The 23785-nt window shown below is 37.9% G+C and overlaps 1 protein-coding gene across 1 annotated transcript in view; it reads left to right on the top strand.

Annotated features, from left to right (window-relative positions):
- ANKFN1 (ankyrin repeat and fibronectin type III domain containing 1) overlaps window positions 1-19591 on the top strand; it is a 405379-nt gene extending 385788 nt beyond the window's left edge. Inside the window, exons 18-20 of the mRNA XM_051994242.1 lie at window positions 2828-2994; window positions 10470-10683; window positions 17791-19591. Coding sequence (XP_051850202.1) covers window positions 2828-2994; window positions 10470-10683; window positions 17791-18596 — 1187 coding nt within the window. The 3' untranslated portion in view covers window positions 18597-19591. The remainder of the gene's footprint in view (window positions 1-2827; window positions 2995-10469; window positions 10684-17790) is intronic.
- The last annotated feature ends 4194 nt before the right edge of the window (window positions 19592-23785 follow it).

Genomic DNA, 23785 nt, shown 5'->3' with positions numbered 1-23785 from the left:
GAATAAGGGAGTGTTGTGGTCAAAACTGAGTTTTAGAAAAATCATTTCATCAGAAAAGAAGATAGATGAAGAAAAAATTGAGGCATGGAAACCAATTAGGAAAGCACTACAATTGCTCACATGAGAGCTGAGGAAGGCAGTGAATGGAGAGAAAGAGGCAGCTGTTAGGGGCAGCTAGGTGGTGCAGTGAATAGAGTACCAGCCCTGAAGTCAGGAAGACCTGTGTTCAAACTTAGACACTTAACACTTCCTAGCTATGTGACCCTGGGCAAGTCACTTAATCCCGATTGCCTCAGCAAGGAAAAAAGAGAGAGAGAGAGAGAGAGAGAGAGAGAGAGAGAGAGAGAGAGAGAGAGAGAGAGAGAGATGCAAGAAGGCCTCCTTCATCGAAGTCCAGCCAGGGTTCCCTTCTAGAGTAGAGCAGCTTGCTTTTTGCCTGCTGAAGGAGGGGTGACTTACATCCCTCCTTCAGGGTGACTTACTTCCAGGAGTCTGATCCCAAGTGTCCAAGACTCCGTCTCAGGACCAGAGACTTAACAAAACAGTCCCTCCCGTTATCCAAACTGCCCAGTAGCAGAACAAGAGGTAGATGCTCCCTTCGGTCTCCCTCACCAAAGAAACCAAGAAACAAATATGAAAAAGGCTGCAATGGGCTGCCTAGCTGGCCACGCCCATCTGGACTCCAGAGCACGGACACCAGTGCAGGGATCTGCTGAGGGAGCAAATGAGGTTTCAGGAAAACGTGACTCCATGTTGCACAATGCCCAGGATTAGACAAAGGATGACCCCCTCGCCAGACTCGGAGCAGTTGTCTCACCCCTTTGGAGGGGACACTGATGGCCTAAGCTTCAAGGTGTGGCCAGTCAGGGCGGTTCAAGTAAGCAACCAGGGCTTGGCTCGTTCATCACAAGCTGGTCAGGAGCTGTGGAATGTGATCTGAGGCCAGCTACCCTTCCATGGATCAGGGTGGGACTACCTCCTCGAAGCAGGCTGGGCACGTCCCCATGATGCCAGGGACTCGGGCCACAGCTGAGCCTTCCCCCACCCCCCCATCGCCATGCCCCGGGCTTCCAGTGCCCTCAGGGGGGAAGAGGTCCAACCTTGGCTTGCCCCACTTGGAGCTCGATTCCCAGTATCTTCCAAAGAAGCTAAATGTGTTGGGGGGGAGGGAGAGAGAAAAGTGTGTGAGCGGGCAGGGCAGTGTAGAGGGCTGAAAGAAAAACCAGTTCCAGTCATGACAGGCTCCAAAAAGAGAGAGAGAGACAGGCAGAGCAAGAGAAAGAGAGACAGAGATAGGGAGACAAAGAGAAAAAGACAGACAAAAACACAGAATTAGAGAGACACACAGAGACAGACACACAGAGACAGACAGACAGCAAGGGAGAGAGACAGACACACACAGAGAAAGAGAGACAAACAGAAAGATTCAGGATTTCAGAGAGACAGAGACAGAGAGACCGACAGAGACACAGAAACAGAGAAAGAGACATAGACAAAAATAGCAAGGGAGAGACAGAGACACAGAGAGATTCAGGATTTCAGAGAGACAGACAGAGACAGAGAGACAGACAAAGACAGAGATAAACAGACATAGACAAAGACAGCAAGGGAGAGAGACACACAGAGAGATTCATCATTTTAAAGATAGGTTATAAGAAATCCATAAGAATAACCTCCCATACTTTTGTTTCAGTGTTTCAAGTGTTAGCTAAAATTTTGACATTCAGTGAAAGTCAAACTCAAAAATCAAACCCAGGTTTCTGATTTTCAGTTGTGCCTTTTATTTTGTGTGAGAGAGAGAAGATGAGGAGAGGAATGGAGAGGAAGATGAAGATGGAAATGGAACAAGAGATAGAAAGAGGAATGTATGTCTGAGGCAGCATGGTATAGTGGAAAAAGAGCTGAACTTGGAGTCAGGAAGAGCTGCCTTTAATAGCTATTGGTTTTGTGACCAAAGGCAAGAAATTTAGGAACTTGAAGACTGTAATTTGCAGAACATTTTCTGATTTTCATTGATAGGGTGATATTCCTATGGGCAACCCTAGTGGTTCAATGGATAGAGAGCTTAACCTAAGTCAGGAAGATGGGAGCTCAAATTTGGCCTCAGGGTAGCTATGAAAACCTGGACTAGTCATTTAACCTTGTTTTCTTGTTTTCTTGTCTATGAGATGGATATAATAAAAGCACATTTCCCCCAGGGTTTTTGCAAGGATCAAAAGAGATAATTATAAAGCTCTTAGCACAGTACCTGACATATAGGAAGTACTGTATAAATTTTGGTTATTGCTATTATTTCTTCACCAGGAGTTTTCTACATCAATGAAATCACAAGTCCAAATCCTTCCACCAAATTAAAAATATAGGAGACAAAGATAGCCAAATAAACAGATAGAGCTATAAACAGATAGGCAGAGACAGATAGACAAATGTATATGTGCATATGTAGACATATCTATGCGTATATATACATACATATATATGTATATATACATACACACACACACACACACACACACACACACATATATATATATATATCAAATTTCATTCATGAGGGAAAAGTCCACATAAACTCTGGCTTTATCCCATACCATTTCCCTGTGTCTTACCCAAGGTTGGGCAAAAAACCTTAAAAGGAAAAACTGTCTGACTAAACCCAGACGACTGGCCCCTTAAGAGCACATTTATAATTTATTTATGGCTTAATATTTTCCACTGATCGGATTAATAAATCATGTTTTCACTCAACTTGTTTTCTCCAAGGTATGAATTTCTCTATTTTGATACTAGATTTTAACATGTTTTGTTTTGCTTGTCCATTTTCCAGTTCATTTTTGTAGCTACAGGGAGAAATTTATTAGTCTGTATTGCCGCCTTTCTGCTGTCGCGGAGTTGGATTCTCTGAACACCCAGCAATCCCTGAGGGAAGCAATCTCAGACAGCGAAGTAGCAGCAGCCAAGCAAAGACACCAACAAGTCTTAGATTATGTTCAGGTAACTGTGGGATCCTGTCAAGGTAAAGGAGAGAAAGTAAGATATGGGAGATATGAATCCAACTTACATCCCAATAGATTCCTTCTACAACTAGAAAAATGGGGGTAGCTGGGTGATGGGATGAAAGGAGGATTGAATCTGGCATACCAGTAACTACCTGAGTAACCCTTGGGCAAATCACATCTCTTGAATTGCTATTTCGTCAGTTGAGTGGGGAGGGAGGGAGACTAAGTGATCCTTTTGATACTAAATATATCGATCCTTCTCCCCCAACTTCTCATCCCTTTCAATTGAACCTCTCTTGAGGATTTAATAATTTTTTAATTGATGGTTATTTTGTATATGTCTTTATTGTCTCTTCACCTCAACCCCTCATTGGAATACAAATCCATTAAGGAAAGGAGCTATGCCTGTGCCTGTGTGTGTGTTAATTTTATCTCAAGTGCCTATCGATGCAGAATTACTCAGTAGATAGAGTGCTGGGCTTAGCAATAGACTTGAGTTCAAGTCTTATTCTGATTCTTACTACCTGAGTAATAATACTGGCAAGATCACTTAACTTTTATGTGTCTCAAGCAATTCCCTGTGACTCATCTATCACTTGTTGCATCTGCTTCAGTGAAGGGAGCTCCCCAGGCTGAAAAAGATCACTTATCCTTCTTATGTTCACATAATCCCAGAACCTGACTTCCTCTACTCAGAAAGTGCCTGACAAATAAATGTTGAATTGAACAGAGGTATTATATCCTTGAAGGAAAAAAATCATATATTGCTTGTATATTCAAAGAACATATATGTACTTTCTTTGTATTTCCTATTCCATTTGAGGACGCACAATGCCCAAGGTAGAACAAAAACAAAACAAAACAAAAGAGATTCCTATCAGTTTCCTTGAAAAACTACAGCTTAGTCAGAATTCCACAGAGAGCCCATTCTACCAAAGCCATAGGCAATGGTGACTTCTCAACTTAAAGTAAAAACAAACAAGACAAAAGTAAGTAGAAGAATGCCACTCTTAGCCAATGGGACACAGGATCCCTTTTCAGAGATTGTAGACCTGAGGACAGTGTCAGCTTTAGCCAGGAAAAGTTCAAGTTGGCCAAAGAATCAGGGAATTTCCATAGTTCTGGGACTTGGTTCTTGCTGTCCTAAAAGTTACTGTCATATGATAAAATACAATCAGTAAATATGCATACAGGACCTCATGAAAAGAGTACTAAACTCAGAGTTAAGACATCTTCCTTCTAATCCCAGCTTTGTCACTAAGCTCTGCAGATAAGTCACTTAAGAAAGGAAAGGAAAAAAGCATTTGTTAAGGACCTACTAGAACTTCAAATTATGCTAAATGCTTTATTAGAGGCAGTTAAGATATAGTAGATAAAGCACTGGACTTGGCATCAGGGAAAACCTGAGTTCAAATTGTCTCAGACCTTACTAGCTGTAAGACCTTTTGCAAGTCACCAATTAATCACTTGATACTCCCTCAGTTTCCTGAATTGTAAATTAGGGCTAATAAAAGCACCTACCTCTCAGGATTGTTGTGAAGATCAAATGAAATAATATGGTAAAGTGCTTAGCACAGTGTCTGGCAAATAATAAGTGCTATATAAATGTTTTATTTCCTTCTCCTTACAAGGGGGAAGGGGAAAGGGAGGGAGGAAGGAAGGAAGGATGGATTCTTTTCTTTTACTCCCAGGAAAAGAAAAAGAATTATCTAAGAAAGGAATAGGAGAATTATGCAGCAAGAAAAGACTATAGTAGGCTGGTCCACAGCTTTATCCCCAACCATAAGAAGCAAGGTAGTAAAATTATAACAATGGGACATCCTAGACTTCCTGAAAGAGAAATGAAAAGTACACTTTGAACAAACCTTTTCAAAAGAAACATCTTTTGTTAAACATCCCTTGTTTTTTTCCTTTCTTTGACCAAGAGATGGCCCTTTTCTTTATGAAGTCCAGCCCTTGTATTTAGCTCTTTGTTCTCATTCCTTTGTAGCTCCTTTAGCAATTTGCCCTTTGATTCTCTCCGTTTTTCTATCTCTCCGTGTCTTTCTTTCTTTTCCTCCCTCTCCCATCTCCTTTCATTTTCTTTCTTTTCCTCCCTCTCCCATCTCCTTTCATTTTCTGTGTGTGTGTATGTGTGTGTGTGTTTCTTTCTATCTTCTGTGTTTCTCTGTCTCTGTATGTCTCTCTATCTATCTTTTTGTCTGACTCTGTCTGTGTGTATTTGTCTGTCTCTCTTTGTCTTTGTCCCTGTCTTTCTGTCTCTGTCTCTTTTTCTCTTTCCCTCTCTCCTTCCAAATCTTTCCCACTCTTAAAAAAAAAAAAGCTTTTACTTGAACTTGTAATCTCTTCAAGTTATTGTTTCATCTTTCTTTCCCTTTTACAATTAAAATCTCAGAAGGAAAAAAAAAAACACTTATACTTTTCTAAGACTCATCTTTCTTGACTTTTTTTTAACTGCTTTTGACATGGTCAACCACTTCCTGTTTTTGGACTCTCTTCTTCATAACTTTTCTATACTACTTTCCTGGTCTTCCTTCTATTTGTCTGACCAGTCCTTCTCAGACTGCTTTGTAGAATCTTCACCTTTTTCCTGATCCCTAAAAGAGATAATATCTCAAGATTCTATCCTGGGTCCTCCTATTTCCTTCTACCTTTGGGATCCAGATGATTTTGAGAGTTCCAATAAATTAAGTTAATATTTCTATGAGGGATGCCTCCCAAATATAAATTTTCAGCCCTCATCTCTTTGCTGCACTTTAATTACAATTACCTACTGGTCATCACTACCTAAATGTCCTGTGGGTAATTTAAACAACCAAAAATGACCTTTTTTACAGTCACTCTTTAAGTCACCCACATTCACAACATTGGAACTATCCTTAACACTTCAGTCTCTTTAATCCCTATTATCTAAACAATTGTCAAATTTTATCAAATCTTCTTCTCACAAGCATTTGAATGTGTTGTCACCACTGACACAGTTACCCTAGTTTATACCATCTTCTCTAGCCAAGATTGCTACAGTAACCTACAAATGATCTTATAGCTTGTAATATCTTCCCTCTGCAAATTATCCTCTACAATGGTAGTAAAATAATCTTCCTGGAGTACAAATCTGATCATGTCATTCCCCTTCTTAAGAATCTTCAGTAGCTCCCTATTATCTTTATATTAAAATATAAAAATCCTCTTTAACATTAAAGACCTCACATAATCTGATCTCAACATACCTTTCCAGGCTTATTTCATATTAGTTCTCTTCACAATTCTACATTTCATCAAATTAGTCTCTTATTATCCCCATGTATTTTCACAGGCTGTCCCCCATGCATAAACTCCCTTCTCACCCATACTTTTTGGAATTCCTAGCTTCCTTCAAAGGCTAGCTCTAATGCCACCTCCTATTAATCTCCTATCATTAGTACTATCCCCCTTCTGAAATTATTTTTTACTTTTCTGTGTATATATTATATAATATCCCCATCCCTCATAGAAGTAACATTTGCTAAATTGAATTAAAAGTAAAGAGTCTTTAAGGTCTCTTTCCCCCTTTTTTCCCATTCTTTCAAAATGCTCTAAATATGTTTAGGTTAGTGCCTCACTGACTATTCTAGATTCTCTTCCCATTTTACATAAGTCACTCCACCCATAATGATATCTAACTTTATATAGTACTTTAAAATATGCCGAGGGTTTTTTCTCATTTATTCATGAAAAGGCTAGGACACAAATGTTATCATCATCTTTAGTTTGTAAATAAAGAAATTAAGATTGAGAGAGATTAAGTGAATTGTCCAAAACTGAAAATCCAACAAATTATTTGAGAGTCACACTCAGGTTTACCTGATTCCATATCCATGTCCAGCTCTCTGTTGATTCCTCTACAGACCAATATGTTTTTTTTAAATTCAGATGACCCTTCTTCTCATTGTCTGGATCTCATATTAGTATTCTGGCTCTGTTTGTGCTTTCCAGTGTGCCCCTTACACCTGTCTTTCCATCATTTCCATTTTAGTTCCCTCACCACGTGTTTCTTTATATCACTTCATTCTTCTCACAATCAAGTCAATCAACTCAGGCAACTGTAAGAAGGCACAACAGATTGGTAATTCCTATGAGTTCCATCCTATTGCATTTTCACCTTGTAGGGAATTTGAAACACCCAATCCTATCCCATTCCATTTCCTCACCAGGGTACCCTTCCTCCAATCAGCCAGAATGAAAGGACATAAATGCCTTGGGGAAAAAGCTAGTTCCCAAAGAGTTAAAAAAAAAGCATCCTTTCCAGCCAAAAAGAACTCAGACTCTCTCCCAGATTTCCCAAGCTCTTGAGAGTCCTCCCATGCCTGTTGGTGTAGAATGATTTTGGTCCTAAATCTCTCCTTTTTCTCCCCAGAAAAAAAACATTGAGTATTGGGTTAAGATTATTTTGATCAGGCCTTTCCTTCACTCATATTTTTTGCCCCTCTCTAAATGAAAACCAGCTGTAGCCACTCACCTATTGGTGCCCACATCTCAGCCCACCGCATATTGCAACCTTCAGAGGTGACCACAAGCCACCAGAGCATTTGTATGATTCCAGATCTAAGACAGTGTTGAAGTCACTACACAAACTAAACATTGTAAAGAGCAAAGGAGTCTATGTAAATAAGGTTATGAAGCCAGTAGGCTCAGCCAGAAAGGAGGGGAGTGGGGACAGGATAAAAAATCACAGATAAGGTCTGCAAACTCTCCAAATAGTCCACCCAGAGTAGAAATTGTCAAGGCCTTGAGCTTGGCATATTCCGGAGCTGCTAAAGCTGAAATGGCAATTAGGATATAATTTATATACTGTAATGCTTCAAATGCTCCTAAGCTGTATTAGAAACATAGCTCATTTAATATGACCAATCTATCATCCCCATGGGCACCTTGTAACCAAGTTGTGAGAAAGCTGATCACCCTTATGTTTTAATAAAAATATCTCACCTATGTACAGTAGTGGGAATGTGGGGGGAGAGCATTAATTTATGAGTTGAAAACTGATTTTTTTTTTCAGTCAGAGTGAAAAGAAATAGGTACTGAGCATTGTAACAAACAGATCCATGAAGCTTACAGGTTAATTTTTTTTCAGTTGTTTTTTTAATGTGTCAGCAAGTCTTTAAGCAGTTGAATTTGAACCTTTAAGACCAGAAAGGATTATGCTGTCAGTTACCTTTAGATCAACAGTAGAAGGCAAAATGGGTGAAAATTAGGCATCTTTAAAAACTACTCAGCTAAGTCCCATTAAAGTCAACCTTAGGACCATAAATGTCTAGCAGAGAAAGGTCTTTGAACTCATTGAGTCTGGAGTCATTAACCTTGGTTTAGAGAGAGGGAAAGAGAAAGAGAAAGAGAGAGAGAGAGAGAGAGAGAGAGAGAGAGAGAGAGAGAGAGAGAGAGAGAGAGAGAGAGAGAGAGAGAGAAATTTCATTGTCATTGGTTTTCTTCACAATTCTGTGTATTTTATTTCTTCTGAGAAAGTATCCAAAGGCTTCACCAAATTGCCAAAGGGGTCCATCACACACACACACACACACACACACACACACACACACACACTCTCCAAAAAAGTTCAAGAAACTTTTATCTAGTGCATTCTTCCCATTTTACAGAGAAGACAAGTTAAGGCCCAACAAGGACTAGCATAGGGACCTCCCTAGACCTCCTTGTGCCTACCTCTGTGAAATTCCTGCAGCTGAAAAATTAATGTTATCTATCCCCCAAGAAGAAAGGATCCAATGCCATTTCTGGTGTGAGACAACCAAACCCAACCATGAGGATAGAACTACCCAATGTTGGGGTATTGTAAAATTTAGCAAACCAAAAAATCATACAGCTCCACCCAAAAATTATGTACTAGAAATCAAATATAGAAATATTCAATTCAACAAATATTTAATCAGTGCATTTATTAATTATATACTGTATACAAGACATTATGTTAGTTGCCAGAAGTACAACAATATAAATGAAAAAGTCCCTATCCTCAAAGAACTTCTGCTCTACTTAGGATATGGGAAAAGGAAGTGAACAGGGCATCAGATTCTCTTCGCTTCCTGGCTCTACCCTTATGGAACACTACCTCCAACAATAATTGCTAATTCTCTGATTTCCCTTAGTACTTGATCAACTTGGATTTTATACCACCAATGTTTCATGTTTCCTTGCAGCAATAGAGGAAAGTATGTCTGTGGGTCAAAGGACAATACATTTGCTCGTGAATGGAATCTAAGAAAAGAACTAGTCCATGTCACTCATTTAACTGATAAGAAAACTGAGTCAGAGGTTTAGTGATTTGCCTAAGTGGTAAGAGTCAAAACTGAGATTCCACCCTGGTAACCTGGCTCCAAATCTGGAGTTCTTTCCACTACTGCCCCCAACACTCTGAATATTTGTAAGGATGGATGTATAAAAGAATTTTGAAATCTTATGAAGTTTATGAAATTAAAATGTAACATTTCATATTTCTTTACCTTCAAACCTTGAGAGCTAAATCTAGTGTCAGAAATTCTGAATTCCAATTCCTTCTCTGATATTGATGACCTGTGAGATCTTGAACAAGTAATTAAGATTCTTGGGCTTCAGTTTTCTCATCTTTGAAATGGACTATCAGCAGTTCCTAACCTGGAGTCTATGAACTGTTAAAAGAATGATTTGTCAATTACATTTTAGTATCCTACATATTTTATTTTATATATTTAAAAATATTATTTTCAGAAGAGATTCATAGATTTCATCAGAGTTTCAAAGGAGGTCTATGACACACAAAAACTAAGGAATCCTGAACTAGGTAATTGCTAAATTCACTTCCAACCCAAGACCTGTGATCATATGGTTTTCTTCTATTCTCATACCCATCAGTATCCAAGCATAAACTAAAGATAAAGGGATCTTTATCTAATCTAACATCCCTCCCATCTTGGCTCTCAGAAAACTCCAATATAACCAACAGCTTTAAATACAAGATTAAATCATAGAATCACAGATCATCAAGTCAAGTTAACAAGACTTTAGTAAGTGCCCATTGTGTGCCAGGCATTGTACTAAGCACTGAGGATACAAAGAAAGGCAAAAAAAATTAGTCCCTACTCTCAAAGACTTCAAAAGAACTGAGAATATCTTTGGTGATACTCTAGCTAAATTTGATCATTCTAGAGCTGAGGAGACTAAGGCCTAGAGAGGGTAGGATTACTTGTTCAAGGACATAACTAGTCATCAAAAAGGCAAAAACATTAACCCTATCATTCAATTGCCAAAAGGTCAAAAAATAAGTGGAACTGTCTGCCTTAGTTAATTGATTCTCTCTAATTAATTCTAATTTTAATCTAATTGATTAAACATGAGTTCAAAACCAATACTTTGGAAATTCACAGTTTTGAAATTAAAGACAAAAAACAATTTTTTGAATCCATTTGATAACTCAACATTTTCCATGATTTTGTTCCAAAGCAAATAGATGAAATTTGGCGTGAAATGAGATGGATCACAGATGCCCTCCAATATGCAAGATACAAACAACCTGGGACTGGTTTGCCCATCACGAAACTAATCGACCCTTCCAATGAGCAGAATGAAAAGAAGGTCAATTCAACATCGTCACCCATAGACTGTCTTCCTTCCCCATCCCCATCCCCAGAGACTCAGAGGAGAAAGGCAGTGAGTGGTAAGAAACAGCAACTTCAATCTGTACATTTTTTCCAACTTTCTTACTATTGGCCCCAAATTCTTCTGTCTGGGATAAGTGGGTACAAAGGTTTTGTGTCACTTGCTAGAAAACAGATGTCTCCAAAGTATCTATTAACTAAAATCATAAAAGTCTAACTGATACAGAACAAATTTAGGGTCCTTGGCAAATACCTGTTGTCCCTTTTCCAGTAAGGGTATTAGTCTGAGGCTTTCCAAAGCATTCCCATACCAGAAGGGTACAAATTCACCTGCTGCTTAGAATTTAGATGGACAGAATTAGAAAACCTTAGAGAGCATCTAATTTAAACTCTTCATTATATAGAAGAAGAAAGAGGCCTAGGGAAATGAAATAATTTGTTCAAGGTCACAAAGCAAATTCACCATGAGATTGATAGAAAAGGAAGAATTTTTTCGCACTTTAAATTTTTATTTACAAAATAGCTATAGACAGAAGACATTAGCCCTAAATAGGAAGCCTTTCCTAGAGCAACAGCTATTTAGTCCTCTCTTCTTTTTCTACAAATCATAAGGTATACACTGATTTATTCACCTGTTATATCACCCATGGAATAGATTGTAAATACTTTGAGGGCAAAAACTATTTTTCTTTTTGTCTTTGTATGCTAAGGACCTACAAAAGTACATTAGTAAATTCTGAATAAGTACCTATTAATTTTAACTGAATTAGCTTAAAGTTACTAAGTCCATTGAACAACCATTCAAGTGTTTCCTGTATTTCAGGCACTATGCTAGATTTTGAAGATAGAAAGACAGAGATGCACCAGTTCTTGCTTTCTTACTGGTGAGGTGAGCTGTGTTTGAGATGCTACTCCTCCTTACCCAGCTTAGTTCAGTTATTCATCAGGACTTATGCCAATGACAGGGAAATTTTCTTTCAGGTTAAGGAGGAGGAAGCTCTTTACAAAGACAGCAGACAATTGTGAAAGACCCATCAGAAGCTACCTTGGTGATAGCTCTGAAATCAGGTTCTTGAGAAAGGAGGATTCTGTTATCTATAGGATTTGACTTCAAAAAATTTGATTTTTCATACCCTCTATGAAGATTGAATCAAGTGTATATAGATATATTTACTTGTAGAAGACACATGCATTGTGTACACACATATATACACTTATGTGTATATATATATACACACACATATATATAACTACTTACATAATACATATATAGGCACATATGCCTATAAATATACATGTATGTATATATGTAGATATATACAAATATACCTACTTATATGATATACACATTTACCCAAATATGGACTCTATATATACAAAATATACATTTATATCATATATATATATATAAAACATATGCATGTGTATCATATACATGTACATTAGTATATACATAGACATTATTATCTCCATCAACCTAGACAGAAACAGAGACAGATATAGCTGACCCAAATCTTTAAAGACAAGGACTAAAGTAATAGGCAAAGAGGGAAGAGGTAACCTGAATTTTTCCCAAAATTCTCACAATTATAATAGGCAGCATAGGACATTGTAATGAAAAGTCAGGAGGCAGGGGTCTTGGGTTAGTCAGTTGGGTCAAGCTCTCTGGAACTCAGTTTCTCTATAAAATGAGGGAATTGGACAAATGGTCTTTAAATTTCCTTACATTTATAAAATTCTATTATTCGTTTAAGGAATCACATAACTCCATTCTTATACCCTGCCCTGTATGATGACAAGACCTGCCAAGTTTCTGCTCCTCTTTTAGCCAGAGTGAATGCTGGCATATTAATTTGCTGCTCTTCTCCAAAAGTTCAGGATGTAGCATGAGAAAGATCCTTGTTCTCCTGTGCAAAAGTAAGCTCCTCCTCTTCCCATTAGAAAAAGCACAAAACTGTGATGCTGGTCTCTTGGCTGAAAAATGCAGTCAATTACATTCAGATCTTATTATTAAATTTACAGAGTAAGGAATCTCTGCATTTAATCAATCAGCAAATCTTTATTAAATGTTTATTATGTTCCAGGCACTATGCTGTGTACTTGAAATAAAAAGACAAAAATGGAACTGCCCCAACCCTCAAGGAACATGCATTCTATTAGAAGGAAATTGTACATATAGTTAAAAGAAAGTTAAATGCTGGGATGTTTCCAGAGGAGGCACTACCAAATAGGGGAATGGGGAAGAGTGATCAAAAAAGTTTCATATAGGAGGTGAAATTTAATGCCTTAAAATCTTATATATATATATATACATATGTATATGTATATATATATATATATAATCTATAGTATATGCATGTATGCTCATATATTTTTTCTAATATGATCCTCATAGCCATACAAAGTAGATAGAATACCACCTATCATTATGCCTATATTACTGAGGAGGAAACAGGCTGAAACATTGACATGCCCAGAGTTACAAACTAGTCTGGTAATTATCTGAGACCAGATTAAAATCCAGGTTGTCTTCCTGATACCAAATCCAGAAGTCTAACCACTATACCCCAATGCCTTTCAACACCTTGTGTTTCCATTTCAATATACCTTATACTTTGCAAATTTTCCCACAAAGGAAGGCTCAAAAGTCATCTGAATCTCTGGAGCCTGCCTTAGTGGCCAGGCTTTTTAAGAACATGCTTGACCTTCTTCAGGGATTATACTTACTAAATCTTCCAACAAAAATACTAGGAAGAGCCGTTGATTCTCATTAGGGTTTCATTATCAACATATACAAGAGGTAAATATCATTTAGCTCCTCCATCGATAACAGGCTAGGTGGTCCAGTATATAGAGCAACGGGCTTGGAATCAGGAAAACTCCTCTTCATGAGCTACTAACTGTGTGACCCCGAGAAAATCACTTACCCCAGTTTGCCTTAATTCCTTGTCTGTAAAATGGGCTGGAGAAGCAAATGTCAATACCACTCCAATATCTTTGCCAAGAGAACCCCAAATAGGGTCAGCAGAGTCATACATGACTGTAATAACGCAGCAAGCACTCCGGCTTGCACAGCAGAATCTTGGTTCTGTTTCAATGCACTCTGATTGTCTGCTCTCCAGAGATTCCCTTTTGGAAGGTCCTTAACCTACATGCATAGTAGTAGTTGTTCTTGTTGTTTCTTTGTCCTTCATTCTTGAAGACAATCGGGGCATCAGAAGGTGACATCATGAAATGCAAGCGAATTGGATTTGAGTTAGAGAGAGTTGTGCAAGGTCACCAGCCTTACTTTCTCCTCTGCAGCCATCTGCATAGTAAATGAATGAATGAAACTGTGTATGAGTCTTTATTATATGTCAAGAACTGTCTTAAATGCTGGGGTTACAAATAATAAAGCAAGACAATCTTTGTTTTCAAGGAACTCACATTCTACTGGAGGGAGATGAAATATATTAAGAGGTTTCAGCTAGATGTCAGATGGAAAGCTCAATGTTCCTTAGGGTGTCATGCCAAAGCAGATGAAAATGCATCCTCTTTCATGTTATTTCTATTAACTAATAACCAAGACACTGAGCCAATTAACAGTGGCAATAACTTTGGTGACAACTTTCTTTTCTGGTTCTTCCGTCATGCTAGACTCTATCTGTCATGCCATGGAAAAGAAAATCTAGCCTCTGGAGTTTGGGTTAATACTTCACGTTTCACCATCCTGGGCAGAGCTACACAGAAAGCACTCCAGGCTAAGTGCCAGGGAACATGGTTTTTGTACTTTTTCTGCTTCTGATATGTTTTGTGACTCTATGCAGACTTGTCACATAATCTCTCCAGTACTGATTTCTGTTCTGTCTGCAAAGTGTAAGATAGTATGGCATAATAGATAGGCATCACACTTTGAATCATAAAGACCCAGATTCAAATCCCATCTTGGATACTTACTAGCTATGGGATCACTTCTCTGAAACTTCCCATTTCTGTAAAATGTGGACTTGGTCTTAATGGTCACTAAGTTTCCTTCTAGCATCTATTAGATTGTCAATTCTTTGAAAGTAATTCTGTTTTTGCCTTTCTTTTTATCTCCAGTGCTTAACACAGTGTCTTGCCCACAGTACTTAATAAATATTTGTTGACTTGACTTCCAGCTCTAAATATATGATCCATTAATTATATAAATTATTAAAGATCATAACTAAGGACATTCTCCCCATGTAATATTTGTAACAGCATGATGATCTCTCTGAAACTACATTTTTACATCTATAAAATTGCTATAATAATATTAACCATGGAGATCAAGTGAAGTCATATATGGGAAAGCACAATATCTTTTAGTCGTTTTTTTTAGTTTAATTTTTTGGTTCCATTTTTAAGTTCCAAACGGTCTCTGTCTCTCCCTCCTGCCCCCACCCCACTAGAGAAGGCCACCATTTCATATATAGAAATATATTGAGAGGAAGAGAGACAGAGACAGAGATACAGAGAGAGAGAGGTAAAACTGTAATATCTATATTTCTATTGATCAGTTCTTTCTCTGGAAGCAAATAACATTTTTCTTCATTAGTCTTTTGTAGATATATGAATATTTATAATACTCAGAATATCTTAACTGTAATTCACAGTGATTCTTTGAACAACATTACTGTTACTGTATACAATGTTCTCTTGGTTCTACTCATTTCACTCTTTATTATTTCATGCAAATCTTTACATGTTTTTTCTGAAACCAACATACTCATCATTTCTTACAAGAAGGAAAGCACCTTGAAAGCCTAACGTGCCAAACACATATAATAAATCCCTGCTGGAAGTACCACTGACTTCCTAGAACTAAACCATAGAAGGCAAAGAGACCTAATAGTGTAGATTATTGTATCTCCAGGATTACCTAGCACATAGTCAATGTTTAATAAGTGCTCATGAAGTCCTTATATAAAGTACTCATTTGTTGATTCAGAGTTCACAGTTGGACATTGAGAAGCAAAGGATGTGGAGTTCTTCAGTCATACCCAAGAGTTACAATAATCCTGATAAGTGAAAAACATGTTTCACTATAACAGTAACTACTGCAACAAAATGTCCTTGTTCTGATATGTCCAGCTCTTCAGTTGAGGTTTTCTTGGCAAAGATAGTGGAGTGGTTTGCCATCTTTCTCTAACTGATTTTATAGATGAGGAAACTAAGGGAAACAGGGTTAGGTGACCATGGTCACACAGCTAATAAGCATCTGAAACCAGATTTGAACTCAAGAAGAGGAATCTTCCTCTCTCCAAACCCAGAATTCTATCTGCTGAGCCATCTAGCTTCTTAATTCTTTCTTTTAGGTATTATTTCAGGCATGTATTTCTTTTTATTATTATTATTATAGCTTTTTATTTACAGTATATATGCACAGGTAATTTTTCAGCATTGACAGTTGCAAATCCTTTTGTTTCAACTTTTCCCCTCCTTCCCTCCACCCCTTCCTGCAGATGGCAGGTTGACCAATACATGTTAAATATGTTAAAGTAAAAGTTAAATACAATATATGTATACATGTCCAAACAGTTATTTTAGCTTCTTAATTCTGAGGCTAGATTTCTATTCCCTATGTGAAAATGTCTGTTGAAAAAGACCATAGGAAACAAAATAAATTGCCTAGATCTCTGGATTTTTTCAACCAATCACCTTTAGATCGCTAATAGAGGTGGGATAAAAGTAGCAAGTTTCAACTCTCCCCATTAGACAGGAATCTTGCCAAATGCTTAATAGTACATAATCTTAGAGAGATCGTGTGCTCTAAGAGTTAGGGGAGCTGACCATGGAACCAGAATGTCCCATTCAAATCTCTCCTCTGACAATAACTGACTATATTGCCCCAGGCAAGTCACCTATTCTGGATGGCAGAGTATTAGATGCAAGATCTGAATCCAGCTCTTTTGTCTGTTAAGATCAAGCTGCTCCGTCCTATAAGTGATGGATGTCAGAGAGACCATAGAACTCTAGGTCTTCTTTGTCTAGATATGGCATTGTGGTTCAGTGGAGAGAGTGATGATGGCTTTGGAGTCAGAAGACTTACCTCTACCTGCCTCTACCATTCTACCTATGTGACCTTAGGCAAGTACTACACCACAAATGTCCCAGTTCCACCCCCATTAAATGAAGGGATTTTATCAAATGGCTTCCAGCCCTAACCCTTTGATCCATTTTATGCCAACCCTAGAACAACCCTCTATCTATTATGCCAGGCTCTCTTCAAGAAGCAATAACTAATATTTTAAATGATTAATAATAATATTTTTCAAGGCACTTTTCACAAATCAATCAATATTTACTGAGGATCTACTGTGTGTAAGGCACATCTAAGTAAAACACATATAAAGCACAAAGTAAAATAAAACATGACTACTGCTCTCAAAGCTTACAATCTAATTGAGAAAGAGAAACATAAATAGGTGGTTATATTTAAATAACAAGCATTTCTCTTTCTCTTTTTTGCAGATTTGGTGCTATAGATGTGAAATATGGCATGTATTGTTAGGTTTGGTTGAAGTGTTGAATAGTTATCCTGAACTATTGTTTTCCTCATTTAAAAAAAAAAATTTTAAGAGGTGTCTCTCCAGAGAAAGAATAGGGAAAGTTATCCCTTTCATATTGCAGGGATGAGGGCTATTATACCCCCGTGACCTGGAAAAAAGCAGGTAAAATTTTTTAGTCCTTCCCTCACATTAGTGAAGATGTCTGAATTATTATTGCATTATAAGATAAAATATATTGATATTATGCAATACTATACATATATTTTATGCATTTCTAAACTTTTTTCTGGATCATCTTCACATGTCAGCTACAGCTTCCAAAAATTCCCATTTAAATTTTTATGCTAACACACAATGAGGATGGTCTCTATGTGGAAGGGATCATTGCATTCTAAAATAAAGATAATGTCAAAATAAAAGATAGCAAGAAAAACAAATAAAAAATAAAACAAAAAATATTTTTCTCTCATTTGATTTTCTCACTTTATTTTTGTTATAGAGAAGAAGACTATACAGGAGCTTACAAAATTAGTTTTAGAAGCCTGTCTACTGCAGTATCATCATAATTTTCCCTCTGATTAAGCTAGTATAGCCCAAGTTTCTGGGTTTCACACTGAAAAACTCTTTTCTAATGATAGTCTCCATTCTTTCCAGATTCCCAGCCTTGTTCTGATGAAGAAGGCTGCTCTGAGGTATTTCTCCCCACGGATAGTGACTACGATTCCAGCGATGCCCTTAGTCCCCGAGAACTGGACTTGGTCTACTTGTCATCCCATGACATTTCCCATCAAGCCATGAGTGGCATGAGTGGCAGTGCCCCTGATGTTTTACAGGTACATGATATGAAGCCCTGCATGGCCTTGAGGGGGGACACCCAGGGCCAGACCCTGGAGCCAGATACCGACCATTCCTGTGCTGAGTATTTCAACAACCTGACACTCTCAGGCTTCATGGCCAAGAGCCCTGATAAGATGGCAGCCAGCTCACAACAGGCAGTAAGCTTCTTAGGGAGGAAGAAGCTGAACAAACACCAGCACTATGGCTACTTCAGTCGTCACCGTCACCACCGCTGGCTCCGGATCCACAGTGAAACACAGTCCTTATCCCTTTCTGAGGGAGTCTACACTCAGCACCTCTCGCGAGCTGCAGACTTGTCCCAGGAGACCACGGAGGCAAAGCAGATCAGAATCCCCAGTGATAGGCACCGGGGCCTACTCCTACCCCATACCTCGAGCCTCCCTGAAGAGAAGAAAACCAAGTATCAAGATATGAGACCTATGGTCCGCCGCATTTATGTGGAACCCTACCCCACAGCCCTGGTGAATGATGATACACCATGGGTTGGACTCGGCTCTCCTCCAGGAGACCAGAGTGATACGCAAAGGCCCAAGGAGCAGGAGGTCAGCCCAGGGGACCAGACCACCTCTCCAGTGTCAGAAATATTTAGTAGCATGCTTTAGGGATCTGCGCCACTAATATGCTTTCATACCATTGCCATTTTCTCATCTCAACCCCTATCACTACTTTTTCACCTCCCCATCCCATTTTTCAAAAAGATTTATATTTCAAAGTAGAAAAGCTTGTGGTTACCAGGTCCTTAGAACAGAATTTGACTACTGTCTTTTATTGTAGGGAGGGGCTGGGCATTGAGATGGTAGTGCTCCCCATAGACACCTGCATGGAGCCAACTATAGTATAAAATCATGGTGCCTCTGCTTGTTGTTACTGGTGGTGGTGGGGAACTTCAAGTATCTAGATGCCCTCTGATTATCAGCACAAGAATATGCTCTAGGACTAGCCCATGGGGCTTCCATCTTGTGCTGAATTGAGATGAGACAGTAAGGGAAATGGTAAGATCACAGTATCTCAGATCCAGAGCAAGATGGAAACTTAGAGATCAATTAGTCTACTCCATCACAACCCTCAGTTTATAGCTGAAAAAAATGACCTAGTAAGGCCTAAAATCCCACAGGTAGTAAATACCAAAGCCAGGTCATCTCACTCCAAAGCCAGTACTCTTCCCACTGAAACACTGAGCTCCTCAACCCATCCCCACCACACAGGAGCCATTGAAGGAACTAGAACTTCAAAAAGGGATGAATAAACCTGAGACTTTCTGCAGGGCAGAGTAGAGCAAGGTTCTCTGAATATTATAATTCAGGGGATGGCCTCTGACAGCTTAAATTGATCTTTTCAAATCCAGATGTGTTTTTTAAGGCCCAAATAAGGCCCATTTGAATGCCTGCATCTTTCCTAGAAAGACAACTACTATATTGTTTTTGCTCCTTTCTGTGCCATGTGCCCAGTCTGAACCCAGAGCAGTAGCCAGGATGCTTTCCAGACCATGTGCATCCTGAGATGTGTCCTGATGACTCATTCATAAATGCATTTCTGATTACTCAGTAAGTCCCCAACTCAAAGCCTGGACATGAAAATGGCTTGTAAATCATCTCAAGACCCAGGGAGACAGCTGAATCATAGTAATCATAATTAACATTATATAAATAATAATTAATAATTATTGCATTATTGCAATAAAGTGCAATTTATTATTGCACTTTAAGGTTTGCAAAGGGATAGGAACTGGACTGAGATTCTATTGGTAAAGGGAGCTCCCAAGTCAGGCAAGTCCCTCTACTAATGTAGGGTGCCACCTTCTCTGCAACTTAAAGAGTTGTCTCAAGTACTGAAGAGTGAACTAATATAGCTAATATGAATCGGAGGTAAGACTTAACCCCAGGTCTTCCTGGCTCCAACATCTGCTCTCTACTCACTATGTTACATTGCTTCTCACCCATTTAAACATTTGCAGAACACTATAAATCTATCATCTCATTTGATCCTCACAACTCTTTGAAGTAGGTGCTATTAGTTCCCCCATTTTACAGGTGAGGAAACTGAAGCACAAAGAGCCACACAGGGAGTATGTCTCAGGATTGGGATTTGAATCCATTTTCTCTGACTTGAGAGCCAAAGTTCTTTCCATTGTACCACACTGCCACCACAACTCAATCTGCATCTCACCCTCTCCCTTTGGAATCATATCTCATATTTAATCAGCATGGGGAATTTCCATTATGGAAATTCCATCCACCAATGCCAATCAGTACCTTTTGGATAAGGTATAGTCTTAAAGAGTTACCTGAGCCACTGAGAGATTAAATGATTTGTCAAAGCCAATATTCTTTAGTGTCTAGACTTGAACTCAGGTCTCCCTGACTATAAGGCTAGCCTCCCATCAATAGCAGCATACTACTTCAAGTTCTTTTCTGTGAAATTCAAAAAGATAATAATGTTCTAAATCATTACTCTCATTTTTCCATGCTTCTAAAGATGTAAATATGTGATTTCTATTTGTCAAGGTACAGATTTTAGAGAATTTTAGAGTTTGAGGAAAACAGACACCATCAAGCTCAAACCCCTCCTTTTATAGATCAAGAAATTAAGACCTGGAAGCATGAATCAATTTGTCCAGAATTATACAGCAAATTAGCAAATAAATTGGGACTCCAAGCCAGGTCTCCTGATACCCACTTTCATATTCTTTCTAGAGCACTACATAAGTAATCTAGAGTCTGCAGATATGGTCCATTCTAAGGGCTGCTGACTTACTTAATGAATCAACTATATGCCCAATCCTATATCCATCTCCCCTCTCCCTTTTGCTTCACCCTAGAAATGTTCCATGCTCTACACTCGGAGCAGCTGTATTTGCTTCAAATAAGGAAAATCCATCTCAATATTAACCTGAGCCAAGTTTTAAAAATCTCCATATCCCCCCCCAAAAAAAATCCAGCCAAATGTAATTGTCATTTGGAGAGGAAGGGAATTGTTGTGAATCATCTATACGACAGTTCCCAGCTATTAATCTGAATAATTGAGAGTTGATCACATTCTATCTCTGTTATGAAGGTTGTATATTATTAGTGTGTTTAGAATTAAAGCATTTTAAAGTTGGAAAACTCCTCAGAGGCCATCTGATTCAGCCTTTGCCATAAACAAAAAAACCCTCTTTAATCTCCCCAAGAAATCCATCTTTCTTTTAAAGACCTACAGTGCTGGGGAACTCTCTACCTATGAAAGTAGCTTATTCTACTTTTGGATAATTCTAGCTTTTAGGAAGTTCTTCTCCATAATTAATTAAATCTGCTTCTCTTTAGGATCATAGCATTTAGAGCTGAAAGGATCTCCAGAAATCATAATGTCCAATCCATACATTTTATAATTGAGACCTAGAGATTAAGGTCACAAAGGTGATAAATAGTAGAGCCAAGTGATTCCAACTCAGATCTTCTAACCCCATTCCCACCACTATCTACTATTACCCTTCCATACTGCCTTTATCCAACATTATAGAACTATGAAAAATAACTCTTCTCTCATTATTCCCAATTCCACAAGTTTTCTCATGTCCAGGCTGAACATTCCTAGTTCCCTTGAGCTATTTCTTATATGGCATAGTTTGCCTTCCCCAGAATGTCAATGTTCACTCTAAAATGTGGAACCCAGTTTTTAACATTACAATGTGGCCTAATCAGGACAATGACAATCAATCAACAAACATTTATTAAAAAATTTTTCCAGGCATTTTCCTAAATGATGATGGTATGAAGACAAATAAAAATAGACTTTGTCCTCAAGGAGTTTGATGGTGGAGATAACATATAACATATAAATAAATACCTACATACAAGATACATAAAGAAAACATGAAAGAATCTCAGACTCAGAAAGTCATAGGAGTCCCATAGACTTGAAGAGAATTCCTAAGGGAGATGGGTTTCAAGCTGGGTTTTGAGGCAATGGGACAATAAGACAAATTCCTCCCTCATTCCCAATACTATACCTTTCTTTCCTGCAGCCCAAGATTAAGCTATCCTTTCTGGATCCTTATATTATTTTCCTGAGGTAGATTCAATCTGGATTCTACTGAAACCTATAGGTTATTTTCACATAAATTGTTGTGCAGTCAACATTCATGTGAAGTATTTGAATAGGGTACGGGCATTGGTGAGTTGTTTTTTAAATATATGATAAAGTAGGTTTTGATGGGTCTTTTTTGACTGAATGACATTCCAGGCTTATATGAACCCAAAACAAGTTTCTTATCAGAAACTATTTATAAGACATTCTCTGGGCAGCAGAAATTATAGTGAGCTATTTTTTTCTCCATACTTCTTTGAAAAATCAAAGAACACCAGCCCAAGAAGGAATTATACAGTAAAAGAAGTACAATTTCATTAATTCAGGAAGCCCAAATCTAAAATCAGTAATAATCTAGCCAAGGACAGAGTTAATGTTTACCTTCACAAAATCTATGAGAAAATGACTTTGTTAATCAAATTAGTGGCCATTGCTAATTATCTACTTGACTCTCCACAAATTACTTAACACTTACCACTGTCTGGCAACTCCCTGCCCCCACTGCATTGCATCCCTGCTTTCCTTACATATAAAAAGAAGAATCTGCCTGCTCTGACATTCTTTGGTTTCATAATTTTGTGGGATAGTATTTTTTTAAAAAATTGATGGAAGTCCATTTAATCATTTTTAAAAAGCTATATTCTGTGCTTTAGAGACATTATTTACATTTTCAAAGTGCACATGGCAATTATAAATCTTTACTCTGTATCTATTTTTTTAAAGTCTACAGATTACTTCTAGATGTTGGTAGACATACTCCTGGTTTATTATCTACTCTTGAAAATAAAGCAAGAGTATTTCACTCCTTTAGAAAATATTCTCTATTTCAGAATCTACTGATTCATACTGGCCTTCATTCCAATTAGTGGGACTTGACAATGACTGAATTTTTCCTGGTGGGGTGTTGTGGGCCATACACCAAATCCCTCATTTTGGAGAGGCAGCTGTAACTCTAGAAAGAACACTGGATTTGAAGTGAGAAATTCTAATTTTTAGAATACTGCTTAAGTTATTTTACCTGTATAGGCCATTTACCTTCTGTAGGTCTCAATTTTATCATCTGTGAAATGAGTTCTAAAATGATTCCTAAATTTTTTTGTTCTTTGAACCTCTTTCAAAAACAATTACTATAACAACAAATGTGTTTTTGAGTTCCCAGATTAATTGGATATACCATTCATAATAACAACACTGACTTTCTTGTCCTGATCTTCCTTCCCAGCATAGTTCCAAGTTGGCTTTAGCCAAGATTACCCAACTTCCATCCATTGGGACACCTTCCAGAATTATTTACCCAGCATTTGCTAAGAACAAAAGAAGTGAAACAAACATGAGCCCTAATAATATATAATCAGGAGCTGATGGTATAATTGTAGAATAAGAGAAAGTTCATACCTTTTAACTTCTATAACAGTTTACAAAGAGGTACTTGCCTTTTTGGCCAAAGAGTTCAAGTTTATATCTGAGGAATATCCAACTGCTAAATACAATTTCCCATCACTGTCACTTGTGTGAGAGAGGGCATCCTAGAGAATGTGGAAGGCACTTGGTATCAGTTTTGTCATTCTTTACTGACATGATACTAATTATCCAATGAAAAAAGGAATTAGTCTTCAAGAATTTATTAAACTTGATGTTACTAAGGTATTGAGCTTTAGGGATAAGAAAAAAGCCAAAGACAGCTCCTTCCCTCAAGAAGCTCATAATCTAACAAGAAAATGAAAAT

Source organism: Antechinus flavipes, chromosome 4 (assembly GCF_016432865.1).
Source record: "Antechinus flavipes isolate AdamAnt ecotype Samford, QLD, Australia chromosome 4, AdamAnt_v2, whole genome shotgun sequence".
In the NCBI taxonomy this organism is placed as follows: Eukaryota; Metazoa; Chordata; class Mammalia; order Dasyuromorphia; family Dasyuridae; genus Antechinus; species Antechinus flavipes.
The sequence above is the reverse complement of the archived record's forward strand: the minus strand, read 5'-3'. Positions and strand labels throughout refer to the sequence as shown.